The sequence below is a fragment of the Cantharellus anzutake genome (assembly GCF_015039405.1).
Source record: "Cantharellus anzutake strain C23 chromosome Unknown EI90scaffold_98, whole genome shotgun sequence".
Taxonomy (NCBI): Eukaryota; Fungi; Basidiomycota; class Agaricomycetes; order Cantharellales; family Hydnaceae; genus Cantharellus; species Cantharellus anzutake.
In genome coordinates, this window is record NW_024067048.1 from 196,603 (window position 1) to 215,514 (window position 18,912).

The following is an 18,912-nucleotide window of genomic DNA, read 5'->3' on the forward strand; positions in this document are numbered from 1 at the left end:
GCCATTCTTCATCAGTGATTTGGAGGGGCATTTCTTGGGACCACCACTTCTTCGACTTGTAAATGACGTCATTGAACGGAATAAATCCAAAATCCGTACTTTGGGAGATAGCAAAAAGCGGAAAGAGTTTCAGGGGAACAAGCAGCCTGAACATGTCCAATACGCTTTCCGCTACCTGTTCTACCACTCGGATCCATCAGGACTCTCCAACGAATTCAGTAGCGAGTTTGATGTCTTCCTCACCCGAAACTTACTTTCATTCTTTGTGCTATCGCAATTCCGTTTCGTGTTGCCCAATGAATTGCTTCGATCTAACGTAAGTTTGACTTCATTCGATTTTGCTGATTCCTCCTAACAGTATGACATCACTTTTGCCTTGCAGAATCACAATTTGACCGAATGGTTCAAAGAAGTCAAGAGGGTGAAGGATATAATGACTAACAATGAACTCAGCTCCTCCCCCTGGCATATTTTTCGGTCAATTCTTCCCTTCACTCCCACCTCATCCCCACTTTTCAAGTCATATGGGCATCTCTCTGATCCCGTTCAAATTTTCAGCATCACTGGAGAATCCTCTAGCCATTCAATCCCATTAAGCAGGGATACTCTTAGTGTTCAAAGGGTTATGGAGGCGAAACTCAATGCGTTACCGACAGAGATTGGTAGATTCGAGATGGATGGGGCGAACAGGATTGATCACAAAGCTGAATTTCTTGATCTTGATATTCGTAATGGTATTGTGACCGCTGCAGCACTCTCACGAGATGGCCGATACGTCGCACTCGGCTTTGGGAACGGCGTTATTGAAGTTGCTGACATTGACCATCAACACACCGTCACTCGTTTCCAATGTGATCCACCCAATCTTCCGGCCTGGATTGAATTTATCTGTGGCAGCCACCGGATTGCCACCGAAGATAACGAGGGAAACATCACGGTCTTCAGTCAGGGTTCGCCGTCTGTGAAGATCGGTACCCTCCCCAGCGGACCTTGCCCTCCCGTTACTCTGGTCGCGGACAACGGGTCATTCATCATACGAGTTCCTCGGAACATAGACTGCCATTGGTACGAAAACATGGCGATCTTGTATGTTTCAGATGAACCATCCATCCACCCTCTTTCCTCTCCTCGTTCCGTTACTCCGGCCTCCACGCCAGCCATGCCTGACCATTGCACACTTGGACTCTCCCCCAAAGGATGGTACGTCGTTGTTCATGATGGCAATAATATCGTTATTTGGTCAACAGAGACACGCGAATTGGTTCAATTTCATGTATCTGGTTCCACATTCCCCGTCTCCTACAACACATACCCTCGTCCACATCTCATAACCCAAACGCGCACGGAAATTCCTTCGCACCTAGAGAATGGCATCCCTCAGGTGTGGGGCCTCATGGGTGGGCATGATGCAGATCTCTTGTGGCTGGAGCGACTATCCCATGAGCTCTCATCAAGATTCACACAGGCTTCGGATATGCGTCAGCGGCGTCGTGTCACCACCTTATACAGCTTTGATTCCCTCATCGGAGGACCCATCAGAACACAGACGATCTGGCTCAATGGTAAACTTGAACTGCTCCTCCCACCAGACTACCACCCGATCATTATTGATGAGGACCTGATTAACAGTCAAGAAGTATGGTACGGGGATCGAATGCTGAGGGATGAGTATAACCTCTACCTTCCTTGCGCTAGTAAAGATGGGACTCGATTTTTGGTCCAAGGTTGTATGCGAGCCCCAATCGTTGTCGATATCAGCCAAGTTGTCTAGTTCATTTGCGGCGTTCACTATGGTGCTTTTTTCTTGCATTGTTCGTGTCCCGTTGTACATGTGCATTAATGTATTTGAAAGTCAGGGACGAGCAGCAATATCCATGAACCTTCATCTGAAAGACGAGCTTGTTGGGCATGTAAGCCTGCTCAGCTAGACAAGATCCTATAGAACTATCATATTCTATAAATATTACTACAAGCTTGGCGATGGTCACTATTCTCTGTCCCCCGGATTAAACTGTGCATAATGTTGTAGATACCTGCGTCGCGTAATTGCGACATGAGCGATACATGAGTTAATGTGTAGAAAGTAAAATAGTGACTCCCATCACAGATTCGAATACGAGAACTGAGAAAGAGTCGCCCTTCTGATACACGATCAACACTCAGTGGCGACATTGTCGAACCAGGGATGATGGACAAAAACATGAAAAGGCCGGCAGATGCAGTAGCTGTTCAGGCCGGTCGTGCATGCCGCTTGAAAGATTATAGATAACGCCACGAGAGCGCCCAGTTTCCACCGCGCAGCACTTGACGTGTACCACAAAGCTGGCTGCTGTCCAGCGATGTGTGACAGAGGCCCATGTGGGCTATTCAGCGCTTTCACAAGCAAGACATCGAACTTTCTTGCGGCCTCCAGAGAGACCTGTGTCTCTGTATGGGCCCAGTGATAACGGCGAAAATGGGACGAAAAAGGGTTCGTGAGGAACAGACATAGAAATGCAAGAGTTGGCTTGCGGCAGCGTCGACATTGGCGGGACTATCAAGGCTGGGGGTCTGCGCTAAGCAGAGAGAGATAAAAGCTACCCAACGGGGAGCGACATCATTTCCGTTTAACCAGGCTCAAGCAAGAAGAGATGGATTCGGTTGGAGCAGATGCTTGACTACTCACCATAGTGTCCACAGTGTGGATGGGTAACCAACGTTCAGGTACCTCCACTGGTCGTCTCCCGGATCATGCTGAAAGTGCTGCGAATGAGTTGGAGCGAATCTGAAAGTGGGAAGGTAATCAACCGAGATGCAAACCTCGCCATTTTCGTAAACTAAATTGCACTCGTCAGCGAATACTCCACAGGGATTCCAATCACAAACCATTAGAGTTGCCAGATCTTGGTTAAGAATTTCAACTTTGGCGACAAAATTAAAAGGAGATACTCTTGGAAAATCCGCGGCGGGGGTTGGCGTAAATTCACAGGAGGGAAACTTAGCTGTGCCCGATAGATACATACCTCCCTCACTGCGACGGAAAAATTAGATCAGGTGTGCTGCTCTGAAACGCCAGCGAACACAAGGCGAATTGAAGACTAAGGTAAAGGCAGGCATGGAAATAACGTGTCACGGTCTACACGCCATGAGGTGAATTCCAATGACCAAACTTAGGGGTATGGGGCACATCGCTGGATCGCTCGTGGAGGCATTAGGTCGAGGTCGAGCACGCATGCATAATCATAGCCGAGTCTAAAAATGACGTGTTTGCTTATGTAACGGCTCCATTCCCCCGCATTTCAAATCCATTTGTGTAACATTTAACCTCCCATTCTGACGTATCTTCTTACGATATATATCTGGCCGCGTGTGCATCGCAATAGTGTTGGGATATAAGACGCCCCAACCTTTACGACATCGTAAATATATATATAATCCTCACTAACCTCAAGGGAAGACGAGACCTCAGCTTAATCGGGGTCAATATTAACTAGGTCGAGCTCAGGTTCAGACCCAAGCCAATCCTATCTACCATTATATACTCGCTCGAATCAATAGAGGCTGGTAACCTGCCTAGCGGTCCTCTTGGAAATCGCCCCATCCAGATGCTCGCACAATGAATATTAGCATCTTGTCCTTTCTTCCTCATCTCTCCAGCTCTCGCCCTGGTCGACAGCATTTCCGCACCCAGGTCAAAATTTCACTGTAACATTCCATACATCCATCTGCATCCAACACAACCTTCGATTCTACGCTCTCTTCAATGTGGCCTTCACCCCGGCTTGGGCGTGTCGTGCTTGGGGGGTTCCTGTTCCGGCAGTTTCCCCCCGTCCCTGGCGCAGATGGTGGACTAGGGTTGGGTAACGCTCGAGTTGGACCCAGTGGAACGGGAAAGTTGGGGATCGATTTGCGGGAAGCAACGTTAGCGAACTCGACCGAACGCTTATTTTGTGGATTTGACGATGCCGGGAAATCGAATGACGAACTACACTTCGCCTGGAACAGTGTGTTTTACTTTCCCCCGGCTTCACGCATCATTATTAACATGATTACGTTCAAATCCTGTCCACACTCGACGAGGTCATGTATACCGGCCATCCAGGTGGGAGCATCCGGACTGGCAACACTGTCCCTTTACAACATGACAATCAGGACCAAGTTCGCGGTGGCCCCGACTCTTCAGACACACATATGATTGGCACGGCTCTCATGCATGAAACCCCATTCTATCACTCACAAACGGAATGGACCCTTTTTATTCGGGTTCTATCAAACCCATTAACGCATTGGCGCAGTTAGCTCAATTTATTTCACACCTTGTCCAAATCCAATAGCGAATGCACACACTGGGCATTCTGGACGACTCCGATACATAACTCAAGATTGATCTTGAAATGTCATTGGCATCATATTACTTTTCGGCCGGCCGCAAGTGAATGCACAGGAGTCATCACGACTAATACAACTTTTTACTCCGAACCCGACGCTCCCTACACTGTTCGACCCTCCGCAGCAAAATCACTTCCCCAATCTCTGATGACTCAATTTCCACTGGCAGTTGCTCCAGGCGGCTGGCTTCAAATACTAGTTAGTCACCGATTGCGGTTCGAGATGAGGCTGCCCAAATTATATAAGTTAAAGCCACTGGTCTTGAATTTACAAGTATAGAATCGGTCAGATCTTTCGGATGGGATTGTTATCCCTGTTCTTATGTGATCGCCCCGGACCTCGTCACGATTTCACTGCAACTTATTTCTTACGTTGTACACCACCTCTCCATGCTTGTTGTGTGAAGGAGCGTATCTGCTGTGCTCTGGGTCATTAAGCCTGAGGGTTTCAGAGTGATCATAGCCGAGCGGCGAACAGGAGGAAACTCATTCGAGTCTGTCTTTGTACATGGGTAACAATGCCCAGACGCGTCTGGATACCTCCATCGCGGGACGATGCAGATGTAGGCTGAAGTGTATTGGCATTCCGCAGATGGAAGGGATGAGGGAACAGATAACTGACGTCTAAGGAATCAGGATCGTGATATTCTTGGATGGGCGAAGAAGCTCATGGCTAACAGAAAATGATAATCCCATATTTCTCGACTGGGAGCCAGGAATAAAAGAAACTGGAAATCGATCAGCGCTAGAACTGACTGTCATTTTCAGTGAGGGCGATTCGACGAAGCCCTCCAGTAGTTTAAGAGATCGGGTTGAGGGTCGCCCATCACAGGGGGTCAATTGTAGACTCCCCCTGTGGCTTGGCTCAATTGCCTTTTGTGTTGCTTCATCATGAGGTACATAGCCGATCCAGCGAGGCGCTCATGACCACAAGGGCCCAGCGCTTCCCGACAAAGTTATACTCCAAGTCAGATCTCAGCCTTGATCGGAGTGGCACCCGAGGCACAACGTACCAACTTGAACTTAAACGTGAGCGGTCAGGATATCTAGCTGGACACGTAAACCAACCATGGCCTTTCGGCGTTTTCAGTCCGAATGAACGATACGCAGCTTCATGCCTAGTTGGGTTATCTGGGACTCGGTGCGGTCGAAAGGGCTGCCCATATCGGACTCATAAACAAGGCAATGCAAGAGGCAACACTACACTAGGATCGTTCAATCAGTTGTTGCTTTGCATCGTGGTCAATGCAAGGCTCTGCTTCTTGCCTTAGCTCAAGTGTTTCCGCTTATATTCTGCGTGAGGTCTAAGCGGGCTTTCCGGGCTTCATACTTCGATCCCTACGTTCACTATCATCCACACCGCCATAAGCGCGATGTCTAGAAAAGACCAGCAGTCATCCGCCTCTCGACGTCAGAAAGGAAAGTTCCCTGCCTACCGGCCCTTCTCTAGTGCTCCGCAGTCGTCGCACGCATCGGGGCCAATGCACAGCATCCAAACTGCCGCCGACACCACTCCAAGTCTCCACTTACAACCAGAAAGCATCGAATCGGACTCAGATGTGTTAGAGCCAACGAGCCCACCGCCTGCCCTGGCTGGCGATGGAAAGAAACTGATTATTATTGGCACCACAAAGCTCCTTCTACAGGCTGCTACGTTTGCTCTCAAGGCGTCTCCCATTCCGCTTCTGAGAGAGATCCCAAATCTACTCCTGTCGTTTCTCCAAGTTTACGAGGTCTGAGCAGCGTTTGAGTTTCACAATCGGTGGTGGCATATGGCTTATGTATGTTGATTTATGTAGACCGTTGACAGTAATAGCGAGAACCTCAAAGGGCTAAATGATGAGATTCGCAACGCTTATACCGCCATCCTGCAACCGCTCCAACTGTGGACGGGCCAAATCCCTCCCGAAGTAAGGGCTTTCATCGAGGAATTCCATTCGTGCGTACCTTCACTTCTTCATTTACTTATTCAAGTTCAAACCCCCCACCCAGGGCCTTGGACAAACAAACGAAGCAGATTCAGACACTTTCGCGTCAAAGGCTTGCGAAGAGAATAGTCTTGGCATCCAACATAACGCAGCGCTTAAATGATGTGAAGGCCTGCATTAACAAGGCTGTCACTTCATTCTCGGTTTGTTTCCTTTGCGTTTAAAGCGTATGGGTTAGCTGATTGAAACATACTCCATAGACAGAGGCAGCGATTTTGACACTCTTTCACGCAATTCAGTCTGCAGTGCAAGGCGGGTTTCAATTATACGAGGTTTTGGACTTTTACTAAAGGCCACTGCAGCCGAACTCTCAAGACTCCCGCGGGCTGCTGCCGAGCGCGTCTACGTTACAGCCAAGTCAGAGTGCCTCGAAGGTACACGGGAGAAGATACAGGCATCTATAGTCGAACTTCTGGGGCAACCAGGGAACAGATTCATCTGGCTGCGGGGCTCGCCCGGAATGGGGAAGACCGCGATTTGTCTGAGCATTGCGTCCTACTTCGAAAACCAGGGCACCCTAGCTGCATCCTTCTTTTGGGATAAGAATCGACCGGGAACGGGACTCGATTCTATTAAACAGTTTCCCTCCACTCTTGCACATCAACTTGCGTCCTTCAATGAGGAGTTCAAGTCCTCACTTGTCAAACGTCTTCGGCAACGAGGTCTTGAGCTTGCACAAAATCTCCCTCTGGAGCAGCAAATGAGGGCTCTGGTTGTTGAGCCTATGGGTGATCTTAAGCACTTACTGTTGTCGAGCAAGGACCGCTTCATCATCATCTTAGATGGGTTGGATGAGTGCGGGGATCAGAGAGCACTCCGTACCTTGATGGGACTCGTGTTAATGCTTGATGCTTTGCCTCCCACATTCATCGTCTTAGTCAGCTCTCGCCCAGAGCCACAAGTTATCTCAGCATGGGATGATGCTAAGGATGGGGGTCTTGACATCCCATGCGAAGATGTTGATAAGATTGGAGAGGAGACTTTCCGCACAGTCCGTCGTATGGTGGAGGAGGGCCTTCAGGATTGTGTGAAGAAATCTGTGTGGAAGCCGTCAGGGCAGGATTTTGATACCTTTGCTTCGGCTTGCCGTGGATTGCCTGTTATGGCCTCAATCCGCATACGTGATGTCTGTGATCAGACCCAACGCGGTTCTACTCTCAGGTCGGAGTTTGAGTACTTTCGTGATCTTACAGATGCACCACTTGACCTGAAGTCGGAGTATTTACGAATACTGCGGCGAGCGTATATGTCCAATCAATCCAGTATTCGTCCACGTGTGATTAACAATTACCGCCAAGTGATTGGGATGATCATTGCTGCATATCAGCCGCTCAGCTTATATTCGATTTCGAAGTTACTAGGAGTGGCCGAGGATGAAATTCGTGCAACCCTGGATCCAATCAGTTCAATTGTAGCACTTTCCCAGCAAGAATCATTGTCCTACGATTTCTCGGAGGAATCATTGTCCCACGATGATCCGCTATACCCCACATTCTATCACGCGACAATGAAGGAATTCCTTGCGGATCGCCCGTTTGGTCGTAAAAGTGATCGGCCTTTCTTCATCAGTGATTCGAAGGGGTATTTCTTGGGGTTGCCACTCCTCCGACTTATCAATAATGTCATTGAACACAATGAACCCAAAGTACGCCCTCTAGGAGATAGCGAGAAGTGGAAGGGATTTAAAATTAAGAAGCAACCCAAGCATGTTCAGTATGCTTTCCGCTACTTTTTCTGCCACTTGGACCCATCGAAGCTGTCCTCACAAGATTCCAATGGACTCTGGAGCGAGTTTGATATCCTTCTCAAGCGAAACTTACTTTCGTTCATTGCGCTGTCGGGATTTAATTTTGAGTTACCCAATGAATTCCTTAACTCAAATGTAGGTTTAAATCCTTTCAATTCTACTCTCAGCAACATGACATCACCTTGCCTTGCAGGTTCACAATTCGACTGAATTATTAAAAGAAGCCAAGAGGGTAAAGGATTTCATGACTAGAAACGAACTCAAGTCCTCCCCTTGGCATATTTATCGATCAGTCCTTCCCTTCACTCCACCCTCATCCCCACTTTTCAAGCTTTATGGACGCCTTTCCGATCCCGTTCAAATCTTCAGCATTACAGGAGAATTTTCCGGCTATTCAATTCCACTTAGCGAGAATACGCTCAATGCTCGAAAGGTCATGGAGGCTGAGCTGCCAAGGCTACTTAAAAAAGCCGATAGATCCAGGACAATACACCCTTTGACGGATCCGGATGAGGCAGACATCGATCACGGAGCTGCGTTTCGTGTTCGTAACATTCGCAATGGTATTGTGGCTGCTGCTGCACTCTCACGAGATGGCCGTTTCATCGCACTCGGCTTTGGAAATGGTACCATCGAGGTTGCTGACATTGATCATCACCAAACCACTTTTCAATTCCAATGCGACCCACCCAATCCTCCAGCTTGGATTGAATTTATCTGTGGCAGCCACCGGATTGCCACCGAAGATAAGGAGGGGAACATCACGGTCTTCAGCCATGACTTGCCGCCTGTGAAGGTTGGTACCCTCCCCAGTGGGCATCGCCCTCCCATTACTCTGGTCGCGGACAATGGCTCATTCATCATACGAGTTCCTCGGAACATTGACTGCCATTGGCACGAACACATGATGATCTTATATGTTTCAGATGAACCTTCTATCCACCCTCTTTCTCCCCCTAAGAAGTGGCTGTTCACAGGGTTTACCATGCCTGACCGATGCACACTTGGACTCTCCCCCGAAGGACGGTACGTCGTTGCCCATGATGACAGTGATATCGTTATTTGGTCAACAAAGACGCGCGAATCGGTTCAATCCCACAAAGTATCTGGTTCCACACTTCCTGTCTCCTACCACACATACCATCGACCACATCTCATAACTCAAACCCGAACGGAAATTCCTTCACACCTAGAGAATAGCATCCCTCGTGTGCAGAGCTTCACGGCTGGGCATGATGCAGATCCATGGGGGCTGGATGCAGATCTATTGTGGCTGGTGCGACTATCCCGTGCCCTCTCATCACACTCGAATATGCATCGAGGTGGTTTCCTCGCTGACGAAGACGAAGTAATACATAGGCACAGAACACAGATGGTCTGGTTCAATGGTAAACTTGAACTGCTTCTCCCACCAGGATACCGCCCGATCATTCTTGACGAGAACCAGACTAGCAGTCAAGAAGTATGGTATGGGGATCGAATGCTGAGTAATAAGGTTGACCACTACCTTCCCTGCGCCAGCAAAGATGGGACTCGATTTTTGGTCCAAGGGCATATGCAAGCCCCAATCGTCGTCGATATTAGCCAAGTTGTCTAGGTCTTCTACTATGATGCTTTCTTCCTTCATCTGAGCAAGAAGAGCTTGTTGGGCACGCAGGCCTGCTTGGCTGGACGATAATTATCATGTTCAATAGATCTTACTACAAGCTTGGTGATGGTCATTATTTCCTGTCCCCTGGATTGAACTGTGCATAATGCTATGTCGCATAACTGCGACATGAGCGATACATGAATTAATGTAAAATTCTGACTCCCACCTCTGACTTAAATACGAGAACCGAGGAAGAGGAGTCACCCGTTTATACACGACCAACGCTCAGTGGTGAGATTGTCGTACAAGGGACAATGACCAAAAACATGAAAAGGCCGGCAGATGCAGTAGCTGCCCAGGCAGGCCGTGCCAGCTCCTTGAACGATTATAGATAACGCCACAGCATATGGAGAGCGCCCAGTTTCCACCGTGTGGCACTTGATGTGTATGTGGGCTACTCATGTCTCTTCGGCGCTTTCACGGGCAAGACATCGAACTTTCTTGCGGTATCCGGAGAGATCTGTGCGCACTTGTCTCTCTATGGGCCCGGTGTTATAGGTGGATAACGGCAAAAATGGGACGAAAAAGGGTTCGTAAGGAAAAACGCAAGGGTGGCTTACGGCAGCATCGACATTGACGGGACTATCAAGGCTAGGGAGGTCTGCATTAAGAACAAATACGAGCAACCCAACGGAGAGCGATGTTATTGGGGCTCAAGCGAGAAGTGATGAACTCGGAGCAGATGCTTGACTACCCACAATAGTCTCTACAGTATGGATGGGTAACCAATGTTCACTGGCTTTTCCGTACCCCGATCATGCTGAAAGTGTCGCGAATGAATTTGAAAAAATCTGAAAGTGGGAAGGTAATCAACGTACGAGGATCGAGATGCAAACCTCGTAAACCAGATTGCACTCGCCAGCGAATACCCCACAGAGATTCCAATCAAGAACTATTAGGGTTGCCACATCTTGGTTAAGAATTCCATCTTTGGCGGTAAAAAAGTGGATGCTCCTGGAAAGTTGGAGACGTCCGTGATCATGAAATGGGAGTGGGCACGGCGGGGTTGGCGTAAACTCACCGGTTGGGAAGGTTCGATAGATACATACCTCCCTCACTGTGACGGGACAATTAGGTCAGGTGTGCTGCTCTGAAACGCCAACGAACGCGAGGCGAATCGAAGACTAGAAGGCAAAGGCAAGCACTGAAGAACGTGTCACGAGCTACATGCTATAAGGTGAAGTTCAATGACCAAATTTAGGGGTATCGCTGGAACGTATTAAGTAGGTCGAGCTCGAGTAATCACGCCAAGTCGAACTCTGTTTGCTTATGTAAGTGCCCGCGCATTTCAAACCTATTCTGAGCCGCGCCCCGCGCCCCACTCCAATATTGTGACGTATTTTATATTCTTTGCCGATTCCCGTGCTACGGCGGGCGGATCCTATGAGCACATGCAAAACTGGGTGACGGTTCTTCGGCCGGAAGTGTGCATGTGCATTATGGAGCTTTATAATAGTGTTGGGTTATACGATGCTCGTCTTCGACAGATCCTCAAGACCTGAGCTCAAGGTGTGTCAGTCAGGGTCAATATTGCCTAGGTCGCAACCCCCAGGCCAACATGAATCTCGGTCCTTACGGGAAACATCAACATCGCGTTGTCCCATCGAGACACTCGCACAATGAATACTAGCATCTTGTTCCCCCCTCATCTCCCCAGCTCTCGCCCTTGTCGGCAGCATTTCCGCACCCACCGTTCTCCACCCAGGTCAAAATTACATCCAAAACAACCTTCAATCCTACCCTCTTCGGGATATGGCCTTCACCCGGGTTGAGCATATCATACTTGGGGGTCCCTGTTCCAGTAGTTGCCTCCGTCCCTGGTGTAGGTGGTGGACTAGGGTTGGGGTAACTTTCCAGTTGGACCCAGTGGGATGGGCATCGATGTTGGTGGGATCGATTTGTGGGAAGCAACGTTAGCGAACACTGGGTCGAAGGCTTATAACGTGATGTTGAGATTACCTGTGAATTTGACGACGCCAGGAAATCAAACGACGAACTCTACACTTCAAACGGGTGTGCTTGGAACGGTATGTTTTTCTCCCCGATTATTTCCCCCGGCTTCACCCATTTATCAGCAACACATTATATTTCTTTCCCTTCCTACCCTTATTGCGTTCAAATCCTGTTCACACTCAACGACGTCATGTTTGCCGACTACCCAGGACTGACAACACAACACGACAATCAGGATCAAGTTTCCCTAATATCGCATTGGCCCCCAGTAATATCGAGCGAGGCCGCATCAACTCCCCTTTCGTCGGAGGAATACTATATGTGTAGATATCAGCTTCCTACATGCAGTCCGTTTAGGTCCTTAGACACACACAATTGGCACGGTTCTCATGCATGAAACCCCTTTCCATCACTCACAAACGGAATAGGCGTTATATTCGGATTATTCTATATTCACTTCTGTATCTACACGGCTCGAACGAAACTCTAGATGCATTGCTGAACCCATGAGCCCTGACCGACACTGCTATTAACTCAAGCTCGAGACTTTTCAAGAACACAGGTACGGTCATCCTCAGAAGTATGGTGGCACAGTCACTGAGCAGGACTCCTGTAGTATCGCGGCGGGATCGTCCTGCAGTGCTTGGACGAGCACCACTTAAATGTAACGCCCAGCCCGGGGTCGTGCTCCCGATAATGATGTTCAAGTTGAAACCCAGCCTAGATCGGAGTCGCAGACAACATTCGTTTTCATGAAGAACATCATAACGGAGTATGTTAATACAGCACTACAGTTTGGGTCGCTAAAATCCCACACCTTTGTACATGAACAGCGGATGCTTATTCGGCCTCAGATCGAGGAGTCTCTGGACCTTTGCATGGGTCCAACTGCACAGCGAAAGGGTTCGCCTGCTCCCCCATTATCATGGACAAAGCCCGGTCCGTCCAGGGCGAAGATCGGTTGAAGAGGGCGGTGAGCTGCAAGCGACCCCTTCAATCACAGGGTACATGATGTATTTCCTCGAGCATGGATGCACCATCAAGCGGGTTCCTCGTCTTGGGTGGACATATAACCTCCCCATCGATGGCTAGGGACGGGCGGATGTTGCGCGGGCCCAAGAAGGAGTTGACACAGTGTTCCTGCCGTTGATCCAAAATCGCAGTTAGTGCCCAGATCCACGAACAACAACGCAGTCGACTGAGGCTTCTGACCCGATACGAGGTCCAGCAAGCTCCGAAGGAAGGCCAGAAGTAGATGAATCAACACGCAGCTCCGCTATGTAACTGAACTGTTCCAATTCAAATGCCTTGCAAAGGGAATCGAACGATAAATTGTCAACGTCTTCCGCCAGCCGGACGATATGCGTAAAGTTGATATGGGCGTTGTCCATTTCTTTCAAGAACTGGAGGCTCTGATCATTGGGGAGCCACCCACCAAGGAGGGCGGTCAAGAACACTTTCGACGATATCGTGGGGACCTGCTGAATGCTCTTGAATGCACTTGCCCAATCCCGCGCAAGGGTCAACTGAATGCAACTGAACAACTCGGCTTGACGACTTCGCTTGAGGATGGATCCATTGATCATCGGTTATCAACAAATGTCTCAAGGGGCCCTCTTGTATGTTTCCCGCAATATCCATGGCCGCGATCGCGAGTGCTGGCTCGGAAGGGGCGACAGTTTCAATACGCGAACAGCCAATGACGTCCCTCTGGATTTGGCCATGGACGCCTGAGGCAGCAAGAATAGACCCAGCCTCGTTGGTCGCAAGCTCAACAGGGAATCGTTGGGGAAATATTGCCAGAACATGGCCAACATCGATGGGATTAAACTACAGTGGAGGGCTAATGAGGCGTACCGGGCGGCCGTGATTCGTCAGGTAACTGAACGGCAATGCCTCTCTGGGAGTCCTCGATGGTGACTGTATCATCGCATCAAAACCTAAGTGAGGCCGAGGCGGGAGCGTCGCGAGATCAGTGTGCCGGGCTAATGATGCTTCGTAACATGGATGAAAAAACTCAGCATATCGTGGGACCCGTATCGAGGAAAAATTAAATCCTTCGATGGGAAATTCATTTTGGGCCTTAATCATCCGCTGAAGTGTTAATATCGGTGTCCCATAAGCGGGAGATAGGAACTCCGATTCAGTTAGTTCGAGCATTGAACTCCGAGATATGATGTTTATGCACTCGTCAAATACAACGATGAACCTGTCGTATGTCCAAGACCCTGGAGATCAATCGCCGGATTCTTCATCGCTTCCAAGCAAAAGTGTCGATACAGCTCCTTATGCCATTCATCGATCTCACTAAGGTCTTCGTCCTCGATAATTTTCTGTCATCAGACCACCAGGTCATCAGGCATTGTTGCAAGAGGCCGATTAGCTGCCACGCGACACAGATTTGTATGACCAGGCACACATTTGCGTCTCGAGGTCGTCATTTGGGTTATGACCGAGGCGTTCGTATACCTGTTCGAAAAGTGCCCCGATAAGGGCAGCGGTCATTTCTTCCCCCTAACGGGATTGGTCAGTGCGTCCCCCTGACATCGATTAATCAACATACTAAATACTCGACCGAATTTACGGATTGACACATGGCCTCATCTCGCGGAGGCTAGCCAGCCTCTGGACGGGAGGTTTTTTGTCAAACTTAACTACATATCACCGGAATCAATCAGCGCTCTGAATTTCAGTGAGGGCGAATCGAGCTGTGGCTTGGATCAATTGCCTTTTGTGTTGCTTCATTGCGAGGTACATAGCAACCTAGCGAGGCGCTCACAAGGGCGCGGCGCTTCCCGACGAAGTCATGCTCCCGGACAATGACAGATCTCAACCTTGATCGGGTGGCACCAAGGCACAACGTCCCCCGGACAAGTAGACACAGATACCTACTAGGACGCGGAAACCAGACGAAATTCCACATCCTCATGGGCAAGATGAAAGGCACAGAAAGGCTTGCCAATTTCATCAAAAAGTCCAAGACAGGCGACAAACCGACGACAACAAACACACCGCGAGGACCGCCATCGCCCGACCGACTCACGGGATAGACGAAGCAGAACAGAATTTGCAGGGGACAGACGGAACCTTTTCATTTTTTCCATTTCTTATTTTTATTTTTTATCACCACGACAATACCTATGGACACCACAGAACCCGAGGATCATTGACACCCGAATACACCAACCAGAATACCACCATGTATAGATATTCCCCCCATGTACGCTCCGGTGTTAGGACGGGATAGCCGCACTGCCACGTCATCACGAGGGTATTAAGATAGATTTATCATCATCATCAAGGTACAACGTCCCAACTCGCGTGAGCGTTAGCATATCTGAATTCGTTCCTATCTGGGATATCTGGGACTTGGTACGGTCGAAAGGATTATCGCCCACGTTTCCAAACAAGGCAATGCAAGAGGCAACACCACTTTGCTAGGAACGTTCAATCATCACCTGTGCTTTGCATCGTAGTCAATGCAAGGCTGCTTCTTGTCTTAACTCAAGTGCCTCCTCATATATTCTGTGTGAGGGCTAAGCGGACTTTCCGGGCGTCATACTTCGTTCCCTACGTTCACTATCGTCTAGATCGCTGTTAGCGCGATGTCTGGAAAAGACCAGCTGCCATCCGCCTCTCAACGTCAGAAAGGAAATTTTCCTGCCTACCGGCTCTTTTCTCGTGCTCCGCAGTCGTGGCACGCATCAAGGCCCGCACCTGAAATCCAGATTGACGGTCCCGAGGGAACCCAGTGTCTTGATGATTTCCGCAGCAGTGGACATGATGGGTCAATAGGATTTCACCCCGAGAGATCCCTTGCGATCGTTCCAACTGTGCCGTCTTCCCGCAGCCACGGTGGCTCGGAGACATCACCACTCCGCCGCATAACCAAGTGGTTCGGGAAATCATCAAGTTCCAATCGCCGTCACGGGTCAACTCCATCCCATCCGGAACCGTCTGTGGCAAATACACATCTTCACCCGGCTCCTGACACCTCGCAGCTGTCTCATCTCTACCCTGAACAAAATGTTGGTCACCCTCGGTCAACGCCCGGCATCCAGACCGGCGGCACCACTTCGAGTCTCCACTCACAACTAGAACGCATCGGATTGGATTCAGATGTGTTAGAGCCAACGAGCCCACCGCCTGCCTTAGCTGGTGATGGAAAGAAACCGATTATTATTGGCACCACGAAGCTCATTCTCCAGGCTGCTGCATTCGCTCTCAAGGCTTCTCCCATTCCGCTTCCGGGAGAGATCCCAAATTTGCTCCTGTCATTTCTCCAAGTTTACGAGGTTTGAGCAACGTTTGAGTTTCATGATCGGTGATGGCATATGGCTTATGTTTGTCCGACCTTGATTTATGTAGACTGTTGACAGTAATAGCGAAAACCTCAAAGGGCTAGACGATGAGATTAATAACGCTTATGCCACCATCCTGCGACCGCTCCAGCTGTGGACGGGCCAAATCCCTCCCGAAGTAAGAGTTTTCGTCAAAGAATTCCATTCGTGCGTACATTCGCTTCTCTCTTTGCTTATTCGAGTTCAAACCACGTACCCAGAGCCTTGGACAAGCAGACAAAGCAGATCCAGACACTTTCGCATCAAAGGCTTGCGAAGAGAATAGTCTTGGCATCCGACATATCGCAGCGCCTAAATGATGTAAGGGCCTGCATTAACAAGGCTGTCACATCATTCTCGGTTTGTTTCCTTTGCGTTTAAAGCGTACGGGTTAGCTGATTGGAACATACCCCAAAGACAGAGGCAGCGATTTTGACACTTCTTCACGCAATTCAGTCTTCAGTACGAGGCGGGTTTCTATTATACGAGGTTTTGGATTTTTTACTAAAGACCACTGCAGCCGAACTCTCAAGACTTCCGCGGGCTGCTGCTGAGCACGTCTACGTTACAGCAAAGTCAGTGTGCCTCGAAGGTACACGGGAGAAGATGCAGGCATCTATAGTCGGACTTCTGGGGAAACCAGGGAGCAGATTCATCTGGCTGCGAGGCTCGCCCGGAATGGGGAAGACTGCGATATGCCTGAGCATTGCGTCCTACTTCAAGAACCAGGGCACCCTAGCTGCATCCTTCTTTTGGGATAAAAATTAACCGGGAACGGGACTCGATTCTATTAAACAGTTTCCCTCCACTCTTGCATATCAACTCGCGTCCTTCAATGAGGAGTTCAAGCTCTCACTTGTCAAACATCTTCGGCAGCGAGACTTTGAGCTGGTGCAGAATCTCCCTCTAGAGAAGCAAATGATGGCTCTGGTTGTTGAGCCTATGGTCGATCTCAAGGATTTACTGTTATCGAGCAAGGACCGCTTCATCATCATCTTAGATGGCTTGGACGAGTGCGGGGATCAGGATGCACTTGGGACCTTGATGAAGCTTGTGCTAATGCTTAGCACTTTGCCTCCTACATTTACTGTGTTGGTCAGTTCTCGCCCAGAACGGCAGGTTATCATCAGCAAAAGTCCGTTATGCTCCGGAGCATCAAGAGTGGCTGGAGCATGTGGGAGACAAAACAGCAGATTGGGCACTCCTGGAGCCAATAGTGTTCTCCTGGGAGGGGGTTCAGGAGCAGCTGGGAGTGGTGAGGAGTATGTAATGTGCCAGGAGCAGTGGGAGGAAAATTTTGGTCTCTAAAAAGTTGAAAAAAAAATTTTCGGGAAAAATCAAAAAAAAATCAGGAACTATAGTGCCTTTAAAGTGCTTTCAGGACATATAATTATTTGCAAAATTGAGGAAGAAATGATGGAGAAAAATGGAAAATACTTTCGGAGACCCGAGAAATAATGAGAACTGAATTGATGGGAAAGTCTGAAAATTGAATAGGAAAGTGAGGGGAAGCCTTGTAAGCATTGTTATTTTCTGCTGTTCTGATTTTTCCTGATTGTTCTTGGTCTCACTCCCAGCTGCTCCTGGACCCTCCCAGGAGCTTTCAGGAGCTTCCAGGAGTATTGAGGAGCAGCTGGGAATGAGACCAAGAAGAATCGGGAAAAATCAGAACAGCAGAAAATAACAATGCTTACAAGGCTTCCCCTCACTTTCCTATTCAATTTTCAGACTTTCCCATCAATTCAGTTCTTGGGTCTCCAAAAGTATTTTCCATTAGCTGCTCCTGGACCCTCCCAGGAGCTTCCAGGAGTATCCAGGAGTATCCAGTAGCAGCTGGGAGTGAGACCAAGAACAATCAGGAAAAATTAGAACAGCAGAAAATAACAATGCTACAAGGCTTCCCCTCACTTCCCCATTCAATTTTCAGACTTTCCCATCAATTCACTTCTCATTATTTCTTGGGTCTCCGAAAGTATTTTCCATTTTTCTCCATCATTTCTTCCTCGATTTTGCAAATAATTATATATCCTGAAAGCACTTCAAAGGCACTACAGTTCCTGAATTTTTTTGATTTTTTCCCTAATTATTTTTTTCAACTTTTTAGAAGTCCCTATTTTTCAAATTTTCCTCATTTCCCTCTATATCCCCCCTCATTCCCCCTCATTCCCCCCTCATTCCCCCCTCATTCCCCCCTCATTCCCCCCTCATTCCCCCCTCATTCCCCCCCTCATTCCCCCCCTCATTCCCCCCTCATTCTCCCCCTCATTCTCCCCTCATTCTCCCCCTCATTTCCCCTCATTTCCCCCCCTCATTCTCCCCCATTTCCCCCTCCCCCATATTCTGCCAGCCCAAAAGTGATTAAGTTGCCAGATTAATCATATATCAGGCCATAAATTTTGATTGTGTATTGGTGAGTCTCAGTGTCCTTGATATATAGTATAGTGTTTGATCTAAATGTTAAGCAGTGTCTTGTTGTGTTAGTCTTGTGGTAGGAGGTATTCATGGGGGATCTTCCCTCTTTTTTTTCCTTTTCATTTTCAAATGCTCCAGGAGCTCCCAGAAGCTTCTCACCCCTATACACTTTGAAGCATTTAAATTGTATTTACTGGACATGTTTGTACACAAAGCAATGCTCCAGGCCCTCCTGGGAGTGCCCTGGAGTACCTAGCCAACTCCAGAGGAAATGGGCTGTTCCTGGACCGGCCAATCTCCTCCTGATTCTCCCAGTGCTCTCGATACTCCAGAGCACTCAGGAGCATAACAATTTTTTGCTGATGATCTCAGCATGGGTCGATGCTGAGGGTAGAGGTTCCAACGTCCCATGCGAAGATGTTGATAAGATTGGAGAGGAGACTTTCCACACAGT

At 48.8% G+C, this 18,912-nt stretch overlaps 7 protein-coding genes across 7 annotated transcripts; 4 read left to right on the forward strand and 3 right to left on the reverse strand.

Moving 5' to 3' along the window:
- Nucleotides 1-2,376: 2,376 nt before the first annotated feature.
- EI90DRAFT_2941807 (uncharacterized protein) lies at nt 2,377-2,701 on the reverse strand (the record flags this gene model as incomplete). Its single annotated transcript, XM_039055272.1, has 2 exons — nt 2,377-2,576; nt 2,659-2,701. Coding segments are annotated over 2 exons (243 nt in total), but the record flags the coding sequence as incomplete, so codon positions are not given.
- On the reverse strand, nt 2,377-3,223 carry EI90DRAFT_2978810 (uncharacterized protein). Its single transcript, XM_039055958.1, has 3 exons — nt 2,866-3,223; nt 2,659-2,816; nt 2,377-2,576 (listed from the first exon to the last, which is right to left on the reverse strand). The coding sequence occupies exons 1-2, from the start codon at nt 2,998-3,000 to the stop codon at nt 2,700-2,702; spliced, it is 252 nt and encodes an 83-aa protein (XP_038909744.1). The 5' UTR covers nt 3,001-3,223; the 3' UTR covers nt 2,377-2,576; nt 2,659-2,699.
- A 519-nt stretch (nt 3,224-3,742) lies between these two features.
- Nucleotides 3,743-4,278, forward strand: EI90DRAFT_3021010 (uncharacterized protein; the record flags this gene model as incomplete). Its single annotated transcript, XM_039057596.1, has 2 exons — nt 3,743-3,983; nt 4,082-4,278. The coding sequence occupies 2 exons, from the start codon at nt 3,743-3,745 to the stop codon at nt 4,276-4,278; spliced, it is 438 nt and encodes a 145-aa protein (XP_038909745.1).
- A 2,442-nt stretch (nt 4,279-6,720) lies between these two features.
- Nucleotides 6,721-9,712, forward strand: EI90DRAFT_2706512 (uncharacterized protein). The gene is made up of 2 exons (XM_039053494.1): nt 6,721-8,237; nt 8,296-9,712. The coding sequence occupies exons 1-2, from the start codon at nt 6,816-6,818 to the stop codon at nt 9,697-9,699; spliced, it is 2,826 nt and encodes a 941-aa protein (XP_038909746.1). The 5' UTR covers nt 6,721-6,815; the 3' UTR covers nt 9,700-9,712.
- Nucleotides 9,713-13,886: 4,174 nt separating this feature from the next.
- On the reverse strand, nt 13,887-14,302 carry EI90DRAFT_3133165 (uncharacterized protein; the record flags this gene model as incomplete). Its single annotated transcript, XM_039064556.1, has 3 exons — nt 13,887-14,039; nt 14,104-14,220; nt 14,270-14,302. The coding sequence occupies 3 exons, from the start codon at nt 14,300-14,302 to the stop codon at nt 13,887-13,889; spliced, it is 303 nt and encodes a 100-aa protein (XP_038909747.1).
- Nucleotides 14,303-16,496: 2,194 nt separating this feature from the next.
- On the forward strand, nt 16,497-16,814 carry EI90DRAFT_3257797 (uncharacterized protein; the record flags this gene model as incomplete). Its single annotated transcript, XM_039066609.1, has 2 exons — nt 16,497-16,515; nt 16,567-16,814. Coding segments are annotated over 2 exons (267 nt in total), but the record flags the coding sequence as incomplete, so codon positions are not given.
- On the forward strand, nt 16,704-17,171 carry EI90DRAFT_3257805 (uncharacterized protein; the record flags this gene model as incomplete). Its single annotated transcript, XM_039066610.1, has 1 exon — nt 16,704-17,171. A coding segment is annotated over exon 1 (207 nt), but the record flags the coding sequence as incomplete, so codon positions are not given.
- Nucleotides 17,172-18,912: the final 1,741 nt, after the last annotated feature.